Raw genomic sequence first — 25,441 nt, forward strand, 5'->3', positions numbered from 1 at the left:
GAGGCTGCCAGATCCTGTGTGATCCTGATTGGTGCTCCTTGATATTTGAATTGTTTCTTTCTGGCTTCTTGTAAGATTTTTTCTTTTGCTTGGAAACTCTTGAATTTTGCAATGATATTTCTTGGTGTTTTCCTTTCTTGATCGAATACCACAGGTGTTCTATGGATCCTTTCAATGTCTATGTTGCCCTCTTGTTGTAGGACTTCAGGGCAATTTTGCTGAATTATTTCTGTTAGTATGGAGTCCAGGTTTCTATTAATTTCTGGTTTTTCTGGAAGACCGATTATTCTCAAATTGTCTCTTCTAGACCGGTTTTCTTGGTCTGTCACTCTCTCATTGAGATATTTCATGTTTCCTTCTATTTTTTCAGTCTTTTGGCTTTGTTTTATTTGTTCTTATTGTCTTGAGAGATCATTAGTTTCTACTTGCTCAATTCTAGCCTTAAGGGATTGATTTTCGGCTATAATCTTTTGGTTTTCGGCCATAATCTTCTGGTATTCCTTTTCAATCTGGTCATTTCTGGTGTTCAATTTCTGAGCCTCACTTTCCAATTGCATGATTCTACCTTTTAAACAGTTATTTTCTTGCCAGATCTCTTCCATTTTCCTCAAAATCTCAGTTTTGAACTCTTCCATAGCTTGTGAGGAGTTTTCCTTATTTGAGGAGGTTCCGGATGCTTGTTTGTTCTCCTCCTCTGTTTGCTCGGTTGTCTGGATTTTCTCTGTGTAAAAGCTGTCGAGTGTTAAAGACTTCTTTTTCTTGTTGTTATTCTTTCTCTTCTGAACTTCCTGAGACTGAGTAGCCATCATTAGCCCAGCAGCTTCTCAGATTTATCCTCGCGCTCAGTGTCTGTCCACAATCTATTGGCTCCTGAGGTCTGAGTTCTGGTTTTTTCCAAGGTCAAGCCCCCTGGTGGACCCCTTTGCTTGATCCTCTGCAGGAGGTTTCTTTACAAGTCTCAGGGCGCTGCTTCCACAGTCGTATACCCGTCCACACTGGTTCCCCACTTAGGCTTTAGTTCCTGGCTGTGTCTGCCTCCACCCACGCCTCCGCAGTGCCTGCGCTCTGCTCAGCCTGCGCTCTGCGCCCTGCGTCCTGCTCCCGCGCTCAGATTTCGCCTGTGTTTTTTGACTTAATGGGGTCCTAAGTCTTGCTGCTCTCAGGAATAGGCCCCGGAGCTGCCAATGACTTGATGGGTGCCCCAAACTTGCTCTATTTCTTTTTAGCTGGCTTTGGAGCTATAGATGTGTGTGGAGGGGGTGAGGGTGGGGTGGTTGCTCAGCCCGCGATTTCGTGAGGGCTGTTTCACCCCTTTATAGCATGGAAATGCCTCAATTCCACGTACCTTCCACGCTGTGCCCTGTTGTGGGGGTTCCTCCGTTCGTCTGGACTTGTTTTTATGTCCCCTTGAGGAGTTTTGTGTGTTTTGGTCAGGAGAGGTTAAGAGCTGCTTCTTACTCTGCCGCCATCTTAACCCGGAACCTATCAATTGACTTTTACAAAGGAATATTTTCAGAGGTAATTTAGCAAGACCTTAAGTTCACAAACTTCCTTCTATCATATTTCAGCTGTTGGATCTCTAATGATTTTTCTGAACTTTCAAAGCTTACAAGGCCATGACCTGGTCCATTCTGTGTCTGAAACTCCTTCATCTAAGACCATGAAAGAAGGGACACAGAAGAAACAACAACTCTATATGTTTGTGATCACAAGGCAAACTAGGTGGGAGAAGGGCTCCCCCATTCAGAGGTTTACAGAATTTTTTCCCTCCTCAAAAGCTGCTGGGTTGGGGGAGGGGTGGGAGAGAGATCTTTGGTTTGCTTGTGCCTTTTGTATGCACACTCAGTTCTAGCTCAGAAGCTCTTCATCACAAGGAAATAGACACAGATTACCTGTACATGCTCTGAATCATGGATCAGAACTTCTATTATTCATGCCTAGATGCAGGCTCACCGATCCTCTATGCAAAAATACACAAAATAGAGATACATGTTCTGTAATGGAAGATAATGTAGTTGATAATATGATGCTGATGGTAAATGTGAGTCACCAGGGGACTGGGAGCCCATAACTAACTAGCAGGAGATTTGGAGCTATTAGTGATGAGCAGCCTCAGCTGTGGTGCCCAGTTAATTTCCACTGCTGGCTTTAGGCTCCTTTAAGGTGTTGAGTGGGTGGCCCCTCCCTGCTGGAGTAACTACCTTACTATTGGGTGAGAGCAGAACCCAGCAGGAAATGGGGCTCAACTTCTTGGTTACAATGGAAGCTTAGCTTCCACTTCTCAGTAGACTCAACTTCTTAATATTCTCTCCTCTCCCCAGTCTCTTTAGCCTTGGTGATGTTGAAGGAAATACAGGAACTCACTGATTTAAGGTAAGGGATTTATTTTAAACTGGAAAGGGAAAACTGAGGTAAGAGGGTGTAAGGTCTTGTGAAGCTGTTGCTAGGGGCAACTGGCAAGTGTTGGCAATGGACCTAGAAGGTAAGGTCAGGCTGAGGGAACCAGCCCTCAGCCAGAGATAATTTGTCTCTGGCCTGATGTTATTTGATTCACCAGCTAAACAAATGAAGTTGTTAATCTGTTCAAGGGATGTCCCTAACCACTAGGCTACTCTAACCTAAGTCCTGCCCACATTCCACAACCCATTTCCCTTCCACCTCCCTTCAACCTTCCAGGGTCCCCAAATGGAAGTCAGGGGTAGCTGGGTGTCTGGGTGAGGTCAAGGAAATCAGAACCCAAGGTTGGGTTTGCAGGGCTTTATATAGTCACAGCCCAACTGTCAACACCTAGGATGGCACCTGCCAGGCTAGAGTTCCATTCTGCTAACTGACAGGATTGCCTAGGGTAATATTGCAAATGCAAGAAATCCTGTATTACAATTCCCAAGGGCTAGTCTTTTCTTGGCCAGTCCTCTGTTAGGCTTGTAAATCTGCTCTGGGTTTTAAATTGAGAATGGAGAGGAAGGAAGAAAAATGCTCAGGTGGATCTAGATAGTGTAGATAGCAGTGGTCATAACATAGGAAGAATAGCAGAAGAAAGCACCTCTAATTCACAAGGGACAATATCCAAAATGAGGGACAGCAATAAAACTCATGGCTAAAATAATAAATAGATCAAACTAGAAATCCTAATGTAAGGAGCTTCATTTAATGTGTCCATTGAAATTTAATAGGATGAGACTCATATCTCGAATATGATTCTGAAGTTACATCTTGTTCAAAAGAAACAAAATAGATTTCAAAAGTAGGGATGAAGCAGTGTTATATATTAAAAAGATACACTGATTTCAAGAAATCTAGGAAGCAGGAAGCAGATTGAGGAACATTTGGGCAAGAATCAAAGGAAGTAGAAACAGTATTAGTACTTACTGTGATAGTATTATATCCTGGGCAGAAGGAAGCCTTAGATAAGTTTGTAAAGCATATCACAAACTTAGCAAGGAGGCAAGATAATAGCAGGAATGGGGACTTTAATTATCTGGATGTCTTCCAAAGTCCTCTCTCTACTGACAGTGGAACATTCTGATAAATTCCTGACTTGCCTTAATGAAAATTTCATTCTTCAAAGGATGAAAAAACTCATAAGAATTGCTACTTTGTCTCTGATTGACCAACAAGGGGGAATTTGTTGCTAGAGTAGGCATGATTGAAACTCTGGCAATACAAAATGATTCTATCATAAAATTCAACATAGAGAAAGAGTAGAAAGCTAGACATAATCTGACATAGAAAATATATTTTAGGAGAATGGATTTTAAAGAGTTCAGTGAGAGGATAGGTAATCAACCAAGTTAGTGAATAAGCATTTAGTAAATGCCTACTATGTGCCAGGCACTGGAAATACAAAAATAAATGTGAAATAATTCCTGCCCTCAAGGATGTCATAGTCTAACTATGGGAAATAGCATGTACATACATATAAGGAGGGTTGGCTAATGAAGGTCATCCACAGGGCAGGAGATCTTAACTTTTTTGTGTGTCATAGACCCTTTAGGTAGTCTGGTGAGGCTTATGGACCCATTCTCAGAAGTGTTTGTAAAGGCATAAAATAAAATACAAAAAATTACAAGGAAACCAATTATATTAAAATTGTTATAAAATATTAAACATAAAAAAGCCAACTTCACAGACCCCAGGTTAAGAATTTCTGACTCAGAGTCGAGCAGATTTGGTTTTCCTTCTGGGTTATACAGAACATACATAGATGTTCTCTGCCTAATTCTAATTTTATATAGAGAACTTTTGAAGTCTGTTTCCAGCCACAACTGACTAAGGGGCTAGTATTATATAATGATGAAAATTTTCTACTTGGCTATACAGCCAGAAGAACCAGTGACTCAGGTGATGTTGAACTGGGATTGAATTCACATGGAAAAGGTCAATGCAATGGTATTTCAGTCTCTTTTCCCTCCTGGTGGCAAGTAAGGCAAGAACTGCTGTGAGCTGCTGGGTAGGTTTCCCATCTGGTTAGTATGTGTCCATGAACACGTGATACCTTTTTCTTCTATATTTCTTCTTTCTTGATATTAGGTGAATGGGTATTCTGGGATGGTAGTGCCTTGGCAACCTTGTCAGTTTAGGAAATCCATCAGGGCCATTAGAGATCTCTCTGGCAATTGAAGCCAGTTACTGAGTCCAATGGCAGTGGTAGCAATGGATGACAATAAAAGAAATACCCAAGGGTGGAAGGAAGGGAAGACCTGAAGATAGTTGCTTCAGGGTTGGGGACCCTTTTGATGGAGAGAAGTGCTGGATGCTGATTCAAGAAAGATGCTGATTCACCAAACTCAGCAAAGAGCTTTACCAAGAGGGAACTTCACAAAGATTCCATTAAAAAAAAATTCTAGTTCTAGGAGTAAGGAAATATTTCTTAGCTGCATTTGGCATGTGCCTAACTACCATGTATGCTAAGTTTGAGCTCAGTCTCCCCATGAACCTTCTATTTGTAAGGAAAGAATATGACCTCCCCAGTTTGGTGTCAAGGATGTTTTTGTAACTTCTGTTCTTCCTATGTCTTCTTAGTAAATGTCTCTTTTGTAGTAACTAACTGATATCAACTGGTTAATTGATAATGAGAGGCACATTGGATACAGGCTTGTGGGAGGTAGTAATAGAAACTCCAACCTTTCAGGATTACCCAATTCTCAGAGTAATTCTTGAAACTTTGAAGGAAGCAGTAGTCATTGCCCTCTAGGGACCCAACCTGCCACTGCAAATGGGAGTTGGAAGAATGAAATCAAAGAGAGAGTTTCACCTAATTTCATAACTTTGGATTCTTTCCTCTCTTTCAGCCCTCAACCAATCAGTTACCAAGTCTTATTGATTTTGGTTCTATAAGGTCTCACACATATTTGTTCACCTTTCTATTCACATAACCTTCATTCTCGTTCAAGTCCTCATAACTTTTCCTATGTATGGACCACTACAACTTCCTCCTAATTGGTCAATTGATCTCCATAACTCCCAAGTTCCTCATAGATGCTAAATTGATGTTCCTAAAACAAAGATATGATTATGTTATTCTTCCCTCACTTCCCAATCCCAGTGTCTATGTTGCCTTTAGCATAAAATAGAAAATCCTTCACCTGTCATTGAAAGCTTTCCATAATTTTTCTTCCACCCATCTTTCTAATGTAATTTTATTTTTTCAGTTACACTTGCTTTCTAACTCTTCCTCACCCTACACCTCTCTACCTATGGACACATGGTTTTCAAGTCTCAAGTCCATCTGGTACCACCAACTGATAGAATACTTAGTTTTTTCCCCTAGTTCAGGTGCCACTTTCCATATGGAGACTTTTCCTGATTTCTCCAATTATTTGTATTCTCTTCCTCTTGAAACTATTTTGAATTTATTTACTTTCAATTATTTACAAATTATTGGGTAAATCATTTATTTTCCCACTAGAAAATAATATGAGCTCCTTGAGGGCAGACGTTATTCTTTGGGGTGGTTTTTGGGTCTATATAACCTCAGTATTTGTAATCGTATCTTCCATATAGAAGATTTTTAATATGTGTGTGTTGTTAAAAATTGAATTGGATGTATTAAACACAGAAGATTGGAAATAAGGAGACCAATTAGGATAGTAGACCTTAAAAGCAAAAACTATGTATCATATTGATTTTTGTATTCCCCACAGCAACTAGCTTAGTGTCTTGCATGTAGCAACAGCTCAATAAATGCTTGTTAAAATGAATAGATTCTAAGGGTGGCCCAATATGACCCAGCCATGTCTGCCACTTACTGTCTCTGTAATCAGAATTTCTGCCTGCACCCAACTGAGACTAGAGAGAATAAACAAGAGAAGGAGCAAAACAAGGGCAGGAAAAAAATGTTATGAAGAAGAGAAGCTAAAGAATCCTTTCTTGACTCAATTTTTGCTTCACTGGCCAGGCATGTTACTAGGCAAAAAATACTAAATATCAATGTGCTGCATTTCTTTGTAAAAGAAAAATGGCTACCTTATAGAAAGTTTATTCTGAATCGGGAATTGACAGTGTCTGATTTTGCTGTTTACTTACAAAGTACATGTTTATTCTTCTGTCCCATCCAACAGCTATAATGTACCTAGAATGATAGGAAAAAATGGAGTCAGATAGTTGAGCTTATCTATTCTTATAGATTATATTAATACATCAACGGCCTGTGATTTTATCAAAGTAATATGGATCACAACTCATTTATTACTTAGTCGTCAAGTTTTAGAGCGTTGTCTGAGCCTCAGTGTTTGCCTTTGGCCATGAGGCTAGTAAATGAGAGAAGGATTTGAACCCAAGCTAAGACCAGCATTCTTTGAACTTTGCCATGCTGACATTACTTAATTCCTAGTTTTTCTAACTTCTTATTTTTTCCATAACTTTTTTCTAACTTCTCATTTTTTCTATAACACTCACTATCCATGTGAGAAACTGAACGAAAGAAGAAACTAAATTTCTCTTTCATTTTATTGAAAATGATACAAACCAAAACCAAAAACAATTTCCCCCTAATATATAAAATAAGCATCAGAATGAAAGTAACTCAGAGTAAAGCATAGAGAGATGGTCTTAGAACTAGAAATTTTTGGATTCATATATATGTGGATTCAAACATATGTATGTTTGGATTCATAATCCTGCCTCTGACAAATGCTAGTTGTGTTATTCTGGGCAATGTCATTTAATCTCTCAGTGATCTAGGCACCTAAGACTGTAAGTTGTATAGAAAGTATGGACTTATATTGGTAAAAAGAGTTTGTCTCAGAGAATATCCTGACAATAAAATTACAGGCCCAGTCCTTATTCCTTTCATATCCAACAATTGCAAAGCAAAGATCTCTAGGATCTAGGTTCTGAGGAGATGATCTAATGTAGAGGATGGTGGAAACAGTATCGAATCTAGAGCCATAAAGCCTGGCTTTGAATTCTTATCCTATCACTCACTGCCTGTGTAACCTTGGAGAAGTCACTTTATCTCACTGGATCTTAGTTTTGATTAAATTATTAATTTATTTTAAAATTTAATCAATTATTAATTAATGAGTCTAAATGACCTCTAAGTTCTAAGTCTGTGATCCTATGAATGCAAGCTCCAAAGTCACAAGCTAACAGATAGCTACTTTTTTTCATTTTGCAGTACTTGGGGAATTTGTAAGTCCTGCTCATCTTAACAAGTAGGATGTATGAGCCCAAGTTGTTCTGGGCAGTTAGTCCTGGGAGGTATGAAAAGCATTTGAAGGGGCAAAACATTTCCTGATGACTCATTCTCATGAAAACAGGCAATGATACGATTATTTACACACACACATACATATAATCTTGGAGAATAGCTAATTTTATTTGATACTTAGATATTAGCCTAATTTTATAAATGAAGGGGAAAGGCTTAAAAAAGTTAAGTAACTTTTCAACAAAGCCTAACAAGGAGCAAAGATTTGAATCTCAGTCTTCTACTGTTCCATGATACAATTAATTATCCCCTTGTAACCTAGAAATCTTGGATTAGAGAGGAGAAAATTGGAAGTAAGGAGACCAATTAGGATAGTCCTTGTGGGCTAATTCCTTATGACAACCTTTAAAATACTTGAGGATGACTATCATGCCCTTCCCCCTTAACCCAAGTTTTCTCTGCTCCTGGTTAACATTTCTGAAGAACATGTCTCACTGATTCGGATATAACTTACTTATTTTGATACACTTCCACATAGGTACAATCACAGACTTCATTGTGCTTCTCATCTGAAAAAATGATAGAGTTAATCAGCTTGTATTCCCCAAAGCATTTGAAATGACTGGTCAACAAGTCTTTATTATGTGCCTACTATGTGTCAGGCAGTGTACTGGGTACTGGGGATATGAGTAGAAAGAATAAAACAATTCCTATTCTCAAGGAGCTTTCATTTCCATTGTAAATACTTGAATGGCTTTATTTACTTTAGATTTGGTTCTACTTGTAAGGAAGAAATCACTCACTTTTTAAAAATTAATGATCATGTCAAGGCCACTATTCAGAGATCCTACAAGTCAGAAAAGCTTTGCTAATTTATCAAACTGTACCTTCTAACCAGAAAAAAGATTTTCTGCTCTTCATGGTGGATAGTCTTGGGCCTGAAATCAGGAAGACCCAAGTTCAAATTTGGCCTCAGACACTTACTGGCTATCTGAACTTTAATCTCTGTTTGCCTCATTTCCTTCATCTGTAAAATGAAGATAATGATAGCATCTATATGAGATTATATTTGGAAAGCACTGAGCTCATGCTTGTTTCTTTTCTGTCTTTCTTCCTCATGAATAGGGTTAGATATATTATCTTTTGATGGGCAAATGAGAGGATCAGGAGTTACGGTTTCATGAGATTTTCCACACATACTCCTTGACTATTTTTCCAAAATTCACTACATGATTTTAAATAATCTTTTAACCTCTTTGCAGTAGCCATTCATCTTCCTCACAATGCTGCTATCAGTAGACAGTAAAAACATGATTATGAAAGATAAACCTTATAATTATAATAATAATGTGAAGAAACCAATTTTATCTTATTAATACTCTTTGATTCTGCAAGACTTAAAATATTTAGTACTACTTGGGGGACTTTAAAAAGCCTGATGGCATCCATGAAATTGATATAAATAATAATCATATGGTATATCAACAAAAGCTAAAAAGGTTATTGATACAATTCTACATGAATTTCTATTAAAACTCCATGAAACGGGTGAGCTGGGTAGCTCAGTGGAGTGAGAGCCAGGCCTAGAGACGGGAGGTCTTAGGTTCAAACCCGGCCTCAGCCACTTCCCAGCTGTGTGACCCTGGGCAAGTCACTTGACCCCCATTGCCCACCCTTACCAATCTTCCACCTATGAGACAATACACCGAAGTACAAGGGTTTAAAAAAAAAAACTCAAAAAAACTCCATGAAACACAAGAATAATGGAACTTTCCTTAGTACAGTAAATAGAATTTATCTAAACATAACAGCAAACATGGTATATAATGGGGAAAATTTATAGACCTTTCTAATAAAATCAGGGCTAAAGCAAGGATGCCTGTAGTCTCTACTACTATTTAACATAGTGCTAAAAATTCTAGCTAAAGCATTAAACATGGTCAAAGAAAGAAATTGAAGGAATAAGTACAAAGAGAAAACAAAATTATTACTTTTTATGAATGATGTGATAATTAAGTAAATCTACCAAGAATTATCTAGGGATTATTTGAATTTAATTATAAAACATTTTTTGAAGAAAAAAAAGATAGACTGAAATTGTGATGAAAAATTAATTGCTTATGGGTAGGGTAGATTGATATAATAAAAAAATACAGTTTTATCTAAGTGAATTTATTTAGTGCTATACTGATAATCTCCCAAAAGAATATTTTATAAAGTTAGAAAAATAATAATAAAAATCATAGAGTGAACCAAAGATTAAGAATCTCAGGAGTAATAACAGAAAAATGGGAAGGAAAGGGGTCTATCAGAATCAGATCTTAAACCACCGTACAATGTAGTAAATATTTAAACAATTTAAAATTTAAAAAAAATTAAAAAGAAAGGTTGATCAGTGTAGGTGTACAACCAAAAAAAAAAAAACCCCACCCCAAGCAGATAAAATAGTATAGTATCTGATAAATACAAAGAACCTACTTAATAGGGAAACAATTCACTATTTGAAAAAAAATGCTGGGAAAATTGGGCAGCTATTAGCTTTAATTGGCAGAAATTAGCTTTTAACCAATACTTCACCTCATATATCAAGATAAGAAACAAATGGATACATGACCTAGCAATTTGAAACTATGCCCAGAAAGTTACCAAAATGTTCATACCCTTTAATTAATCTATTCTATACCATTCCTCAGTGTATAGCTCAAAGAAATTTTTAGAAAAAGGGAAAGTTGAAGATATAAATAAAATGACAACCCTACCTAAATTTATTTATTCAATACTATCCCAATCAAACTATCAATGTGTATCTTATTGAGCTAGAAAAAAATAATAACAAAATTCATTTGGAAGAACAAAAGATCAATAACATCAAAAAAGCAATGAAAAAAAAAGAAAAGAAAGGAGATCCAGCAGGACCAGATTTTAAACTATTATATAGCAGTAATTATTAAAGCTACCTGGTACTAAGAAATAGAAAGGCAGAGCGGTGAAACAAAACAAACATACAACAAATAGTAGTAAAATGCTATAGTAACATTTTACTTGACAAAAGGATAAGATCTAGGCTATTGAGATAAGAATTACTATTTGGTAAAATTTGTTGGTATAATTGGAAAGTAGTTTGGCAGAAACTATGTATAGATTAATTTCTTACACCATTTGCTAAGATAAAATCAAAATGGATACATGATTTAAAAGATAACATATACAAGAAGTACAAGCAAATCACAAATCACAAGCAAATTAGCAGAATAGAGAACATATTATCAGATTTATGGGTGGGAGAGGAATTTAAGAATAAAAAAGATATGCAGAGCATTTTAATATGTAAAATGGATAATTTTGAGTGCATTAAATTAAAAAGGGTTTGTACAAATAAAACAAATATTGCCAAGATTAGAGGGAAACAGAAAATTATGGAAAAATTTTCATAGACAGTTTCTAGGATAGAAATCTTATATCTAAAATAAAAATTTGTCAAATTTATGGGAATAAAAGCCATCCCCAAACTGATAACTGGGCAAAAGATATGAATAATTTTCAGATGAGGAAATCAAAGTCAAATATAGATATATTTTTAAAAATGCTCTAAATCCCTATTGATTAGAGAAATGCAAACCAAAACAATTCTGGGGTAGCATCTTATACACATTAGAATGGCGAAAATGGCAAAAGGGGAAAATGGCAAAAGTTCAAGGGGATGTACAAAAGTGGAAACACTATTACACTGTTGACTGAACTATGAGCTGATCCAGCCATTTTCAAGAGCAATTTGGAATTAAATCCAGAGAGCTATAAAACTGTGTATTTCCCAAGGGGATCATGGAAAAATGAAAAGAATCTGTATGTTTCAAAATATTTATAGTAGCTTTCTTTAATGTGGTAAAGAACTGGAAATTGAAGGGATATCAATCAATCAAGGAATGGCTGTGGTATATAATTGTGATGGAATACTATGCATAAGAAAGGATGAGCAGATCAATTTTTAAAACTTAGTACACAAGATAATGAAGAATGAAACAAGCAGAACTAAGAGAACACTATATATAGCTATAGTTTTAATATTTGAAGAATGACTTGTGAATGTTCACCTCCAGAGAATGAACTGAAAAATGAAAATATGAAAGACATAATCTATACACCTGTTTGCCAGATCATGCCATCTCTGGTATTGGGAAGGCAGGGTGAGGCTGAGATACTTGGAAATAAATTCTAGTAATAATTTTTTTTTAAAAGAAGAAGGAAGAAGATCTTTTTGAACAAAAATATTTATAGTAGCTCATTTTTTGGTAAGTAAAAATTGGAGATTAAGTGGATATTCTTTGAGGGAATGGCAAAACCAATTTGGTCTACTAAGCAATGGAATATTACTGTACCAAAAGTGGACAATTTGAAAGGAAATTGTGAAACTCATTATAAATTGATACAGCATAACTAGGAAAACAATTTATACAATGTTAACAACATTATGGAGAAAAACAGCTCTGAAAGACTTCAGAACTCTGATCAATGGATCTATAAGTCAAGAATACAAAAAAATGAAGATGAACCTGCCTTTTGTCCTGACAGAAGTGCTGAACACAATGTAGAAAGAGACATATATTTTCAGACATAACCAATGTGGACATTTGTTTTGCTGAACAATGTTCATAGGTATTACAGAGTTTATTTTTCATTTGAAAAAAAAATTTGCTCAGTGGGGAGGAGAAATTGATTAATTAAAAATAAACTTGTTACTTGAGGAGGAAAAAAACCCAATAGTACAATGAAGGGAAGAGATATTTACTCAGGGGGAGGAGTCTGAGTGAGCATAGTCTGAGATATTAAAAATAGCTATCATATACATTTATTTTAATGTAATATCTCCAATTTTTAAAAAGTTCAAAGTCATGTGGAAAGGGAAAAGGCATACTATGCTTATGACCATTGTAAAAACCAACTAGACTAAGAGAATTATAGAGGAATCACAAAAGAATTAGCATGGACCACAATTGGTGTGATGGAAATGGAAAGAGGTTAAAGGAAAACTGTACTGTTAAGTCAAATAGTAGACTGAGGTGAGGTCATGATAGAGCTGGTAATTCACTGGAAACTAGCCCTCATAACATGTGTTGCCCCTGATTGTTCCCAGTTCTGTATATGACCCTTGACCATGCATCTTTTCTTCTTCTTGTAATATAGGGATCTATGAGAGGGTCTACCCACATCTGTTTGGGAAGAATTTTTCTTGTCATTAGTTTTGCTGGACTGTTTAATTAAATGTCTTTTGCTTTGACTTGAGACATTTAATTGGTTGTATAAAAGAAATATTTGTGAGGACATAGAAGTTTTAATTTTTGTGTATGTGTGTATCTTAAACGTTGGATACCTTTCATCAGGTTCAAGTTTTCATAACTGGGGCTCATTCTCGATCTCCATTGTTGAATCCCTAGTATTGCTAGAGTCCATTAAAGATTTTTATATTTTTTCTACCTGTAATTTTTTTACATATGATTTTTGTAGATGAGGCCAGTGACTTATAACTACCATCCTGTTTTGTGTCAAGATATTGTTGATATATTATTTTTGAATTGCCTTATAGCTCCATGGCTAGTCAGATATTGGAACTCTTGTACATAGCAATATAACCTGACCCTCATTAAGGATTGTTGAATAGAAGGGTACCAATTGACTGAGAGGCAGATTATATTATAAAGACTCTATGTCATACTGTGATCACTGCAGGGATAGACTAGGGCATGAACTAAGGAATACAAGGATGAAGAAGCAGAAAAAGTAGCTAGTTAGTAAATTCCAGCATCCCTAAAGTAAAAATTACTAATGGGATTGTTTGATAACTGGTTGCTTAATTCCCTACCAGGAGAGAGTGAGAATGTTTAAGTACTTTAAAGTGAGAAAAGAATGGATTGTGGATGATGTGAGAGACCTTCCAGTGGAAGGAGCACCAACCCTAGTGTTTAAGGATATAAGGACAAATAGTTACACCATTTGTAAAAGTTAATGATCAGGGGCAGCTAGGCAGCCCAGTGGTTAGAGTGCCAGGCTTGGAGGCAGGAGGTCTTAGGTTCAAATCTGACCTCATATACTTCCTAACTATGTGATCCTGGGCTAGTCACTTAACCTCAGTTACCTAGACATTATTTCTCTTCTACTATGGAACAAATATTTAGTATTTATTCTAAGACAGAGGAAAAGATTTTCCAAAAAACCCAATGATGAGGAATATACACTTTTCCTCCACTATTGATCTTGTGACAGTTAGGGGGAGAAGACTGTCTACTTTATAACACTACTACATGGAGTCTGAGATGGAAAGCAGTGATTCATCTCAGAGGGGCATGCAGTTCCACCGGATGTGAACACCTTCATCTTACTGGAAAATTTCACACAGATGACATGAGATGGATGCAGAGACACAAAGAAAATGACTAGAGAACTTCAGAGGACCTGTTCATGTATGTTTGCTAAAAAACTCATCAACCCAAGGTGATGGATTTTGAATGTTTGTGAATGCTGGAGAGAAAATTTGGCAGTATAAGAAGGAAACCTATGTGAAGTTCTTAGTGTATTTGATTATTCTTTTAGGAGATTTCTTGTCTATATGCCAAAATGTTTACAAATTAATGCTACAACCCTCTAAGTCAAGTCAAGGCTTTTCTTCAAAACCTTGGACTATAAGTTTAGAAGGAAAGTAACACCTGACATATCCATAGGTCTTTCAATACCTTTGGTCCATACTACCTTTACCAAGGACTCATACTCTTATATTCCAAGATTTGGTGAAATGGAAACCACTTGCCTTGGGTCAGAATCTTCAGACAATGCCCATTGTTGTAATTCCAGATTCTTAAACACCCATCTCTGCCACCAGTGACCAGCCTAAGGTAGAATTCATGTTTACCCATTAATATCCAAGACTAAGAAGTTCAATGATAATTATGAATCGAATAGACAAAGAATGAGCAAACCTTCTCCCACTGGGGTCAAATGTCAGGCAGGTGATTTCCATATTGCCATGAGCTCCAGTAAATTCAGACAGCAACATTCCTGTTTCAAAATCCCACACTTTAATCACCTATATAAGAAAAGAAGAAAAAGTGAGCAAAATGTGTGAAATAAGGATTACAATGATTATTACATATTGTTATTATTATATACTATTGTAATAATTATTATAAAAGAAATTTCCATTTAAATACAAGTCAAAAACAACAAGAAATAACAGATTTATCTCTGGTTTCTATTTACTCTGTTATGAGGAAGATTCTGCTTATTTTGTACTAGTGCATACAATTATCTTACGATTTTTCTACATTTTTCATATTCATCATTTTTATAACACAATAAATATTCAATTTATAATCATGGATAATAATTTGTTTAATTAATTAATTGAAGAATTTTCTACTTTTTGAAAAGTAATAGTGGTAGTGATGGTTACAGAGGTGTTGGTGGCAATTTCGCTTCCTATTACCTTTGACTTCATTCTATACCATCTGGCCAGATCTACTCCTAATCAGATGTCACTATCTTTTTCCATTACCAGAATTTTTAAAAACATCCACTGCATTAGATTAGTGGGCCAAAATCAAACAGTTTTAGATAAGATCATTTCAAAAGGATATGAGTGGTCATTGAAAGGAACTAGTTACCCACAAGATCAGCTTCCTCCAGATAGCCAAAGTGACCCAAAATTTTAATATTTCAGATCTCCTTTTTTTAAAAAAATAATCCTTTACAGTTTACACATTTTCATAAATGTGAATAGTATATTCTCATCTGCCATTTTATAATACAAGCATGGTCTCCAATGACATTCCACATTAGAGTTGCACAAGTTGCTCTCTCTGAATGCCTTGCAAAATACAATAAATAGATCTCCAGTAGAGAAATGCCTCATTTCCTGAGTCACCCTTTAAGGCAGGGATTTCCTTGAAAGTAGTTATGCATATAACAAATTTCCTTTAATTTCCTTTACCTTATTCTAGTTGTTATGAATTATATCATTAAGCAAAATAATGTAAACAATATGGTACTTTCTGAAAAATGCATGTAGAGGCTGATTTAGTGGAAAGAGCAGTGGGTTTAGAATCAGAATGCTTAAATTTGAAATCTATTTCTGACACTTCTTATCTATATAACTCTGGGTAAGTCATTTTAATTTTCTGAGTCTGTTTCCTTATCTATAAAAATGGGGATGACAACACTAGCACTACATATATTTGGCATTATTATGAAGCTCTAAAAGCATTATATGAATGAGCCATTATAAATGTGAGTTATTATGATACAACAAATATATATCAAGTGTCTATTATGTGTCTACCTCTATACTAGATGTTGGGGAATATTGAAAAAACATAACAAATGGTTTCTGTACTTTAAAAGCTTGCTTAAAATCTTGTTAATAATAACTCATACATATATAGTGCTTAAAGTTTAACAAAATGGTTACTCTGGGATAGGTAATGCAAATGAGCTCAATTTATAGAGTTATTATTCATTATTGATCTTCACTACTGTACCTTCCAGACCTTCCAGACTACTGTACATTCACTACTGTACCTTCCAACCTTGGGCTTTTTATTATTCCTCACACATATCTTCTCCAAGTTTTGTAGGTCTTTTCAAAGAACCAACTTTTAGATTGATCATTTCTATGGCATTTTTTAAATTTCTAATTTACTCTCTATTTTTTTACCATTTTTGTGTTTATTTGGGGGTTTTATTTGTTAGTTTTTCAATTTTTGGAAATACTTATTCATTTAATTTATTCTCTTTTTTTTCTATTTTGTTACTGAACGTTTTTATGGCTGTGACTTATTCCTAAGAACTGCCTTAGTTATATCCCAGAAATTTTGGTATATGGTTTCATCATTATTATTTTCTTTCAGTCAAATATCTATCAACCTACTTTGTGACTGGGCTAAGTACTGGGGATACAAATACAAAAAAAGGACAATTCCTGCCTTTCAGTAACTCATGATCTAATGGAAGAAGACAACACAAAAAAGGAAAGTGAAAGGGATGGGAGAAGGGACTCCATGCAAAAGCATGAGTCAAGAATCCCAAAGTAGTGCAGCCAGGTGGAAAAATGAGATGTCTGTGCTGAACCTCCTTCTTAAATAGAGATTTTAGAGTTCGTGACTCTGTCCTTTAATAAGAGAAACATAGGGTAGTGATAAACTGGGGATTCTAATGTTGATTCAGTCTTGCAAGACAAGATGTTTCCCAGTGATCAGGTTCTGGGGACGTGGTAGAGAAGACAATGAAGGGAAAAGAGAGAGGAATAAGCACTTATATAGCCCCTACTAAGTGTTGGGCACTATATTAAGCACTTTGCTTCATTTTTATCTCATTCAATCCAAGAAGTCCTAATATAGTACATTCAGGTGAGGGATTCATTTTTCACAATTATTCAAAAATATTGTTTCTATGCAACTATCAATAATATGGAAATAGGTCTTGATCGATGACACATGTTAAAACCAGTGGAAATGACTGTCAGCTATGGGGGGTTGAAGGGGGGAAGGGGAAAGTAAGAACATGAATTGTGTAACCATGGAAAATTTTTCTAAAAAATAAAATTAAAAAAAAGACTTCATTTGTATTTGTGGTTTTGATCCATGAAATGATTACTATTTTTAGTGTTATAATCTACAAAGCATGTGTTTGTTATTTTTACCTTTTTGCATTTAGTTGAAATATATATTTGTGCTAGCATATAGTAAAACATAGAACAGACATTGTTTAGCATTCTCATTTAGAACATGAATGGTATAAGTCCTTTTCTTCTGACTTCTTCAGCAATTTGTTACATTCTATATTTTCCCTTTTGTTTATCTTTTTGTTACATTTGCCCAAAATTCAGAGAAAGAACCTTAAAGTCTCCTGCTATTATAATAATATTGTTGCCTGTGTCTTCCTGTTATTCATTTAATGTTTCCTTTATGAATTTCAATGATAAAGCATTTGAAGCAATATTGATTTTGGTTGATCATTTATGGTTCCTTTCAACAATATGTAGTTTCCTTATATATCTTTTTACGTTTTGAATTTTGTTTTTGCTTTGCCTGATGAAGTGATTGCAACTCTTGCTTTTTTGTATTCATCTGATGCACAGTCAATTTTATTTTAGCCCCTCAGCTTTATTCTAGGTATATCTTTTTAGGTGAATTTCTTGTAAGCAATAAATTGTGGGATTTTGTTTTTATAGAATTTGTCAGTCTCTTTCATTTTTACAAAATTGTTTAAGTATATTTAAAATTATTTAAGTATATTTACATTCAAAGTTATGAGACTTAGGTTTATATTTTCTTTCATTTGTCTCTTAATGTGTTTTTTCCCCAAATTAGGATTTTGTTGTTCTTTTTTCCTCTGTGAAGACACTTCTTTATATTTCCAGTTTTTTTTCTTAATCTTCTTTAAGCTACCCTATTTCCATAGGTTCATTTCTTTTCACTCTCAATATTCCCAGGTGCCTTCTCCCCCCCACCCCCCAACTTGGACACTTTTCCTCTAGTTTTGAAGTTTAACTTAATTTATTCCTCTTTCTTTCTTCATTTTACTTAGTTATCTAATTTTTATCTTCCCCTCTCTTTTTATCCCCTCCCAATTAAGCCATAAAGTAAAATCTCTTTTCCTTTCCATGTTTTCAACTACCTTTGTTTTTATTTAAATTTTTTGTGCCTTTCATTAAAAGGATTTTATTCTCTCATTCTTATATTCTCTCTTTCTGTTTTAGACTTTTATTATGCCATTTATGATCTTTATACCTATTTAATCTTTCTTTTGTCTCTTAGTAATGCCTGCCAGGTAGTAAGCACTTTATAAATTTTAACTAGCTAACTGATTATATTCTTCTTCATGAACTTAAAGTTTCCAAAGTATCATATTTTGAAATCCCTATTACAAACAGTTTCCATGTTTTTACTTTATAGGTCTTACCTCTTCTCTTATGTTTCTACTTAGCTGTACCAGTTACTGAAGGAGACAGAGAGTATAGAAGTATTGCCCCATGTTGTTGGAAAAATCTTTATGCCCCTGATTGTATGGTTATTTACTACCCCTACTGTCCTCATGATCATTTTTCCCCATTTGCCTCTCTGACCATGCCATCTGAACTTTCTGAATATTAGGAGCTCCATTTCTCCCTTCTTCTGTCACATGGTGCTATCATAACGTATCATCATCATCATCATTGTTATCATTGCTGTTATTTATATAATGCCTACTATCATTTAGTTTTCACAATAACCCTGTGAGAAAGCTATTATGATCCCTATTTTACAGTTGAGAAAACAGAGACCGACAGAAGTTGCCCAAGGACATGCAACTAGTAAGGGTCTAAGACTAGATTTTAATTCAGACTCCAGGGCTAGTATTTTATCCACTGAGCTACATAGTCGCCTCTTTCAGAGATAGTGGTTTCTCTTAACAATCAAATCCCTCCAGAGCCATTAAAGCATCTCAATCTCTTACTAAAGAGTATAGATCTCCGCCCATTCCAGTGCTCCTCAGAGGGATTCCTTCACATCAATAAACTGAGATTTCTCCTTTTCCCCCAGATTTCCCAGATTCCTTTTGCCTCTCATTCTCCTGTTGGCTTTCTCCTTTGTCTCCTTGGGCATTTTTAGAAAGAAATTTATTACCGGCCTCTCTGTTATTGTCTCTACCCATGTAGGAAAGGATATGCTAATAAATGTTAGCAACTGACTTCAAAAATAAATACATGAAGTACTTATAAGGTTAATCTGAATTATTAATATTTTCTATATCACTTTCTCACGTTTTTGGCCTACCGCCCCCTTTCCAGAAAAAATATTACTTAGCCCCCTGGAAATTAAATTTTTAAAAAATTTTAATAGCAATTTAATAGGAAAGATAAATGCACCTGTGGCCATCACTGCACCTCCTGGATTGCTGCAGCACCCACCAGGGGGCGGTGGCGCCCACTTTGGGAATCACTGGTAGACAATCAACAAAACAATAATGTAAGCCCTGATTTGTAGTAGTTGCTAATTTCCAAGGTATAAATGTTTACATCCAAAATTAAAAATAATCTTTCAAGAGGATGTTTAAACTGGCTTCAATATTTTCCTGCCCATAGATTTTGTCTTCCTAGTTTTTAAAATTTTTTTTCTGGGGTAACTTATTTAGTTACTTCTTCCTTCCTTGGCTACTATATTTGTTTGCCTTTCTTGTGTTTATGTATTTTTCATTAGTTATTAGAATCAAGTTTGCAGGGTATGTGACTTTTGGTTGCATCTTGAACCCTTTGCTCTTCAGAATACATTGTTTTCTATGTTCAGAAATTCACATATTATTTCTTGCATTGTACTATTCAAATTTTTTAGTTCTCCTGTTTCTTGTTATATATCTATAATTTGTGTATCCTGTCTTCAAGAACAATGTATTTTGCTTTGTATAGATCACAGATTCTTTTTTAACATTATTTACTTTTTTGCTTCTCTTCTTTTAGATTTCCCTTCACTTTTGTGAATTTGTGTTCTCAATCAATTTTTCTCTCTTTTATTTTTTTGCTCAGACATGTTACCTTGTTTTCAAGTTTTTCTACTCTATCAATTATTTCTTCTATGTAGACCATAAATTCTGCTTTTATAATTCTTATTTCTCTTTTGAATCTTTTGGGAATATTCTACTGTAGTTCCATGCTTTCTTGGAAATTCAAAGGGTCCTCTACATCATCAGGTATTGATTTGTTGTTTTCCTTTTATCTTGCAATATTTATTTAGAGAAGTTTGGGCTCATTTAGATGATCTGGAGCCCATTTTCTTTTCTATTATTAATATCTTCTTTGTTGATTTATGTGCTTGTACTCAAGTTTTAAATTGATTGTTCTTCTTTCTGAGATTTTTTTTTAGTAATTTTAGGTTTTTTTCCCCCCTTATAGTTCCTATTGCTAACTTTCTGATTCCTTTCTCTTCAGTGATAGATTCCTACAAGGCTGAGCTTCAAGGCTATCTCACTCTCCTTCCATACTAGGGAATTAACTTTTTACTGGTCTCAGTCTATGCTACAGGTGACAGAACCAACCTTAGCTAGATGACAGTCCTTTTTCCTTCAGGCCTGGTGGAACCCACACACATGCTCTCCTAGTCTCCTTTATTCCTTAGTATTCTGGCTGTATACTGTTACAAAATAGCAGGTACTTCCACTCTAGGCAGAGCAAACTTCTCATTCTTTTATACCTCCCCTCCTCCTCACTGAATTGATTTCCATTGTTTATTGTCACAAATTATGAGAAAATAGAGGTGATTTTGATAGGGTATTTTGGTAGAGATAATAAATATTGCAAGGGAAATCCTGAGTGGATACTAGGGCAGAAGCTATTGATAATATTGTTAACTCTGTTAGAACATAGAAGCCAATGGAGGAGGGAAATACTGAGTGAACACATTAAAAGAGTAGTCTTCTCTGCTAATAATTTATTAGACTATTAATTCATTAGGATTCTTGGTGTATTAGCCTATGGAGATAGCTATACTTGCTTTATCTTTTGTGAATAATTCTCATTTTGGAGAAGTTTGTGAATAATTCTCATTTTGGAGAAGTTTGTAAGGACTGGAGAAAATGTCTAGTGCTCTAACTTTCTAGTAATGTGGCATAAAAGACTGTAAAGAACTTTTAATGCCAAATAGAGTTTATATTTGATAGCAAACCATTGGGGTTTATTGAATGTGAGTGTATGTGTGTATGTAGGGTAGTTGTGGGGTACATGGTCAAATTTCTACTTTAGGAAAAATTTGTTTGGCAGTTATTTGGAATATGGATTGTAGTATAAAGTAGGTAAGCCAACCAGAAGGCTATTATAGTAATCTAAGAAAGAGGTGATGAGGGCTTAAACTGATAACCATGTGAATGAAATAGAAAAGAAGAGATCTGACAACTGATTGGATACACAGAGTGAGTGATAATGGGGAGCCAAGGATGACACTGACATGCAAATGTGGATGACTGAGAAATGGTGGCATCCTTGACAGTAAGAGACAGCAAAAGGAAAAAGATAATGAACTCTGTTTTGGATCTGTTGAGTTCGAAGGGTCTATGGGGCATCACAGTTTGAGATGTCTATTTTTGGTAGATGGTCAAGCAACTCTAAAACTCAAGAGAGGTTAACACTAAATACACACACTAATGTACATTAAACACACACACACTCACAAAGACAGATAAACATAGGGATCATGAATTCAAAGGGATTATAATTGTCATGGGAGTTGAAGAAGTCACTAAGTGAGAGAGAGTGTAGGGAAAGAAGAGAAGAGGGACTATGATAGAACCTTGGGGAAAACTCGCAATTATGGGGCATAGGATGGGTGATGGTCCAGGAAAGAAGCCTGGGAAGGAACAGTAAGATAGGAAGAGAACCATTTGGCATAGACAAGTTCAGTGACTTGCCTATTGTTATGTAGGAAGTCCCATAGCAGGGAAGTGTCACACCTGGGGCTTAAACCGGTCTTCTGACTCCAAGTTCAGTGTTTTTTCCATTACACCACTGTCTCCTATCCTACTGGAACATGGGAATCCCTTTTAAAATTAAATATATATATATATATATATATATATATATATATTCTGAGCAACCCCATAGTTATACTATTAATATCAATTAATGAGAAAAATCAATGATGACAAAAAGCTACTGTGACTCAGTAATATCTTTAAATGATTTTTTAAAATTGTATTTGTTAGTTTTACTATTAATATCAATCATTGAAAAAATCAATGATGACAAAAAGCTACTGTAATTATCTTTAAATGAATTTATATTTTATTAATCAAAATATTGACATGCATTTGAAAATAGTTATATGTACATGGGGAAGACAGTATTCAGGTCATAGGAGGTATATTCACTTAAGTTCTTATACATGAGTCATACTACATATTTTGTTAGATTTAAATAAAGATCAAAATGACAGTTTTGTCTGCCTATATGGATTCATAGACCCCTTGGTCTGAAAGGCTGAAGGCTGAAGACCTCTAGGTTCTATGACATTCTTATTCCCCAGAAAATTCTTACTTCATAGTAAGAACACCACAGAACCCAAAGGTCTTTAGCCTTTAGCCTTTTGCTTGGGAACCACTGCACCAGACCATGCTGCTTCTATAAAGGATAATGCTTAAGGCATAAAACAATTTAAGGCAGAATACAATACACTCTACCTGCCATCTAATGGTTTAGCAAAAACAATTGTTTTAAAAATGAGTATTAGATGAAATAATCATAAAGGAAACATATGTCTGTAAACATTTAATTTGTATTGTTACCATGGTATGGTGGAAAGGGAATAGGGTCTAGAATCAGAGTATCTGGATTCAAATTCCAACTCTGACACATAACTAATTGCCTGTGTGACCTGCACAAGGTCTCTGGACCAATTTCTTCATTCCATACATACAGATGATTGACATCATCTGTAAAATAAAGAGGTTGGAGTTGCTGAACACGCTAAGTCTATAAGCCAAGTCTGTGAGTCTATGAACACTGTGAGCAATTAGCTAATAGTATCACTATGGGCTTTGTAGTAGTGCATTAAAGATACTATGGAAAAACTACTCTTATTGGGATAATACCATACAGCACAATACTTGTACATGCCTTATGTGTGGTGTAGTACCATGGGAAGGCAGGAATTGGTCAAGATGGGTAATCTAGGGTACTAAGGGAAGGCTTCATGGAGGTGGTGAGACAAGCTGAGCCTTCAAGATTCAGTAGGAATTGGTTAGAAGAAGTGAAGGACGAGGGACTTCAAGGCAGAAAAGAAGCATGAAAAAAGGCATGGAGGAAGGAATGGGCATGATATATCTGGAGACAGTAAACAGACTGGTTTCCCCAGAATGGATGACAAGTATTAAAGAGCAATGGGAGAACAATAGCTTATTATATTCTCAAGCTCAAAAATGTACTGGAAAGAGCTTGCTCTGAGATATATTGGGATGCAGCTATGATTTCAGATAGACTCTGACCAACAGACCAGATAACCTATTAATAGAATGAATAAAAATGTGATGCTTATTGACATGATTGTTTCACTAGGCAGACATATGGCAAGAATATATACAGAGAAAATATAATAGTGTGGACCTCTGAGAGAGGAGCTTAAAGAAATGTGGAGATGAAGAGGTCTCAGCGAAGCTAATTATTTTGGAAAGTAGGACCTTTACATGAAACATCATAAAAAGTGAGATTCATTCAATACTGGTATTTATTAAAAAATAAAGACTTTTAGGCGTCTGTCACACCAACCACAAGATAGTAATTTCAAAAGAAGTGCCTGAAGCTAAATCTAAGTAATTAAAGGTACCCTTATCAGTACTTTTGCTCACTGGGTCCCCCAAGCTTAGAATTATCCCTCCTGACATCTCTAGTTATTGAGACTCTTCACTTCCTTCAAGGCCTGGCTCAGGTGCCACTTGCTGCATGAAACCTTTTTTGGTGCCCTCAGCTAGAAGTGATTATTTGCTCTTCATTTCTCTAGAGGCTGAACTCTGGGCTTTCTCTACATTCCCCAGAAACTTCTTCATCTTGGTAACTTCAGACCTGGAATTCACTCATTGGAAGTACCTTCTATCCCTGCAGCCTCTCTCTCTGGTTAAATGGCTTCTCCCAGAACCTCTATTGAAAGATGGTGCCCAGGTCAGTCATGTCTGATTTCTTTCCAGGATGTATTTTGGACTTCAAGCTTCTTATATTGCAAGGTTCCTCTACTACTAAACTTCCTTTTCCCACCAGACTCACTTGCTTTTCAACTTCCTTTAATGTGTTGTTATCCCTCATTAAAATATAAGCTCTTTGAGGGCAGAGCTTCTGTAATTATATTGTTTGTACTTATCACCCCAAAGATAGTAAGTGTTTATACACATGTTTGTGTCGTTTGGGGTTTTATCTTTCAATTTTTTCATATAACCCAGTGTGGATCTTTCCTAGTCGATTATATTCTTATAGTTATCTGTGGGAGTATTTTTATTTTAGTATTTTTTACTTTAAAAATATAGTCATTTTTATTATTTATGTTAACATGTAATAGGCTTATTATTGTTTTCTTAAAGGAACACATATTTTAACATTTGTTAGTTTTCTTATAATATATGTGCAATATATTATATATTTAATAATATTTATTTATAATATGGTATAATATGGTAATACTGTATAATATTGGTAGATATAATCTAGATGAACAAAAGCTGACTCCAGGCCTAATGCTCCATCCACTTAGTCACTTAGCTGTCCTTTCCTCCAAGGAAATACTAAGTACATTATAGTAAATAGAAAACACAAGGTAACTTGTGGTGGGTAGCACTAGTATTTGGAAGACGGAGATAAAGAAAGCCTTCTTGTATAAGGTAACATTTGAACTGATCTTTGAGGAAATCTAGAGATTCTAAGAGATGATGAGGTCGGGGAGTGGGTACATTGCAGGCATGGGGGATAGACTATACAAGGACAGACATGGAATGTCATATATGGTGGGCATTCCATGGTAAGTGAGGTCTTTACAACATATTCCATTGTTATCCATTGGTGTTTGACTATTTGTGGCCCCATTTGAGTTATTTTTTTGGCTAAGTTCTGGAGTGATTTGCCATTTCCTTCTCTAACTCATTTTGCAGATGAAGATACTGAGGCAATTAGGGTTAAGTGACTTGACCAGGATCACACAGGTAGCAAGCACCAGGACATATTTGAGCTCAGGAAGATGAATCTTTTGAATTTCATATCCAATACTTTATCCTATGCACAACCTAATAACTGCCCTGCAG

The 25,441-nt window shown here is 35.4% G+C and overlaps 1 protein-coding gene across 1 annotated transcript in view; it reads right to left on the reverse strand.

Moving 5' to 3' along the window:
• Nucleotides 1-25,441, reverse strand: part of LOC123241267 (WD repeat-containing protein on Y chromosome-like) — a 140,647-nt gene that overhangs the window by 35,180 nt on the left and 80,026 nt on the right. The window contains exons 8-11 of the mRNA XM_044668961.1: nt 14,620-14,726; nt 14,451-14,530; nt 8,166-8,220; nt 6,526-6,571 (exon numbers count right to left, since the gene is read on the reverse strand). Coding sequence (XP_044524896.1) covers nt 6,526-6,571; nt 8,166-8,220; nt 14,451-14,530; nt 14,620-14,726 — 288 coding nt within the window. The remainder of the gene's footprint in view (nt 1-6,525; nt 6,572-8,165; nt 8,221-14,450; nt 14,531-14,619; nt 14,727-25,441) is intronic.

Source organism: Gracilinanus agilis, chromosome 3 (genome assembly GCF_016433145.1).
Source record: "Gracilinanus agilis isolate LMUSP501 chromosome 3, AgileGrace, whole genome shotgun sequence".
Taxonomy (NCBI): Eukaryota; Metazoa; Chordata; class Mammalia; order Didelphimorphia; family Didelphidae; genus Gracilinanus; species Gracilinanus agilis.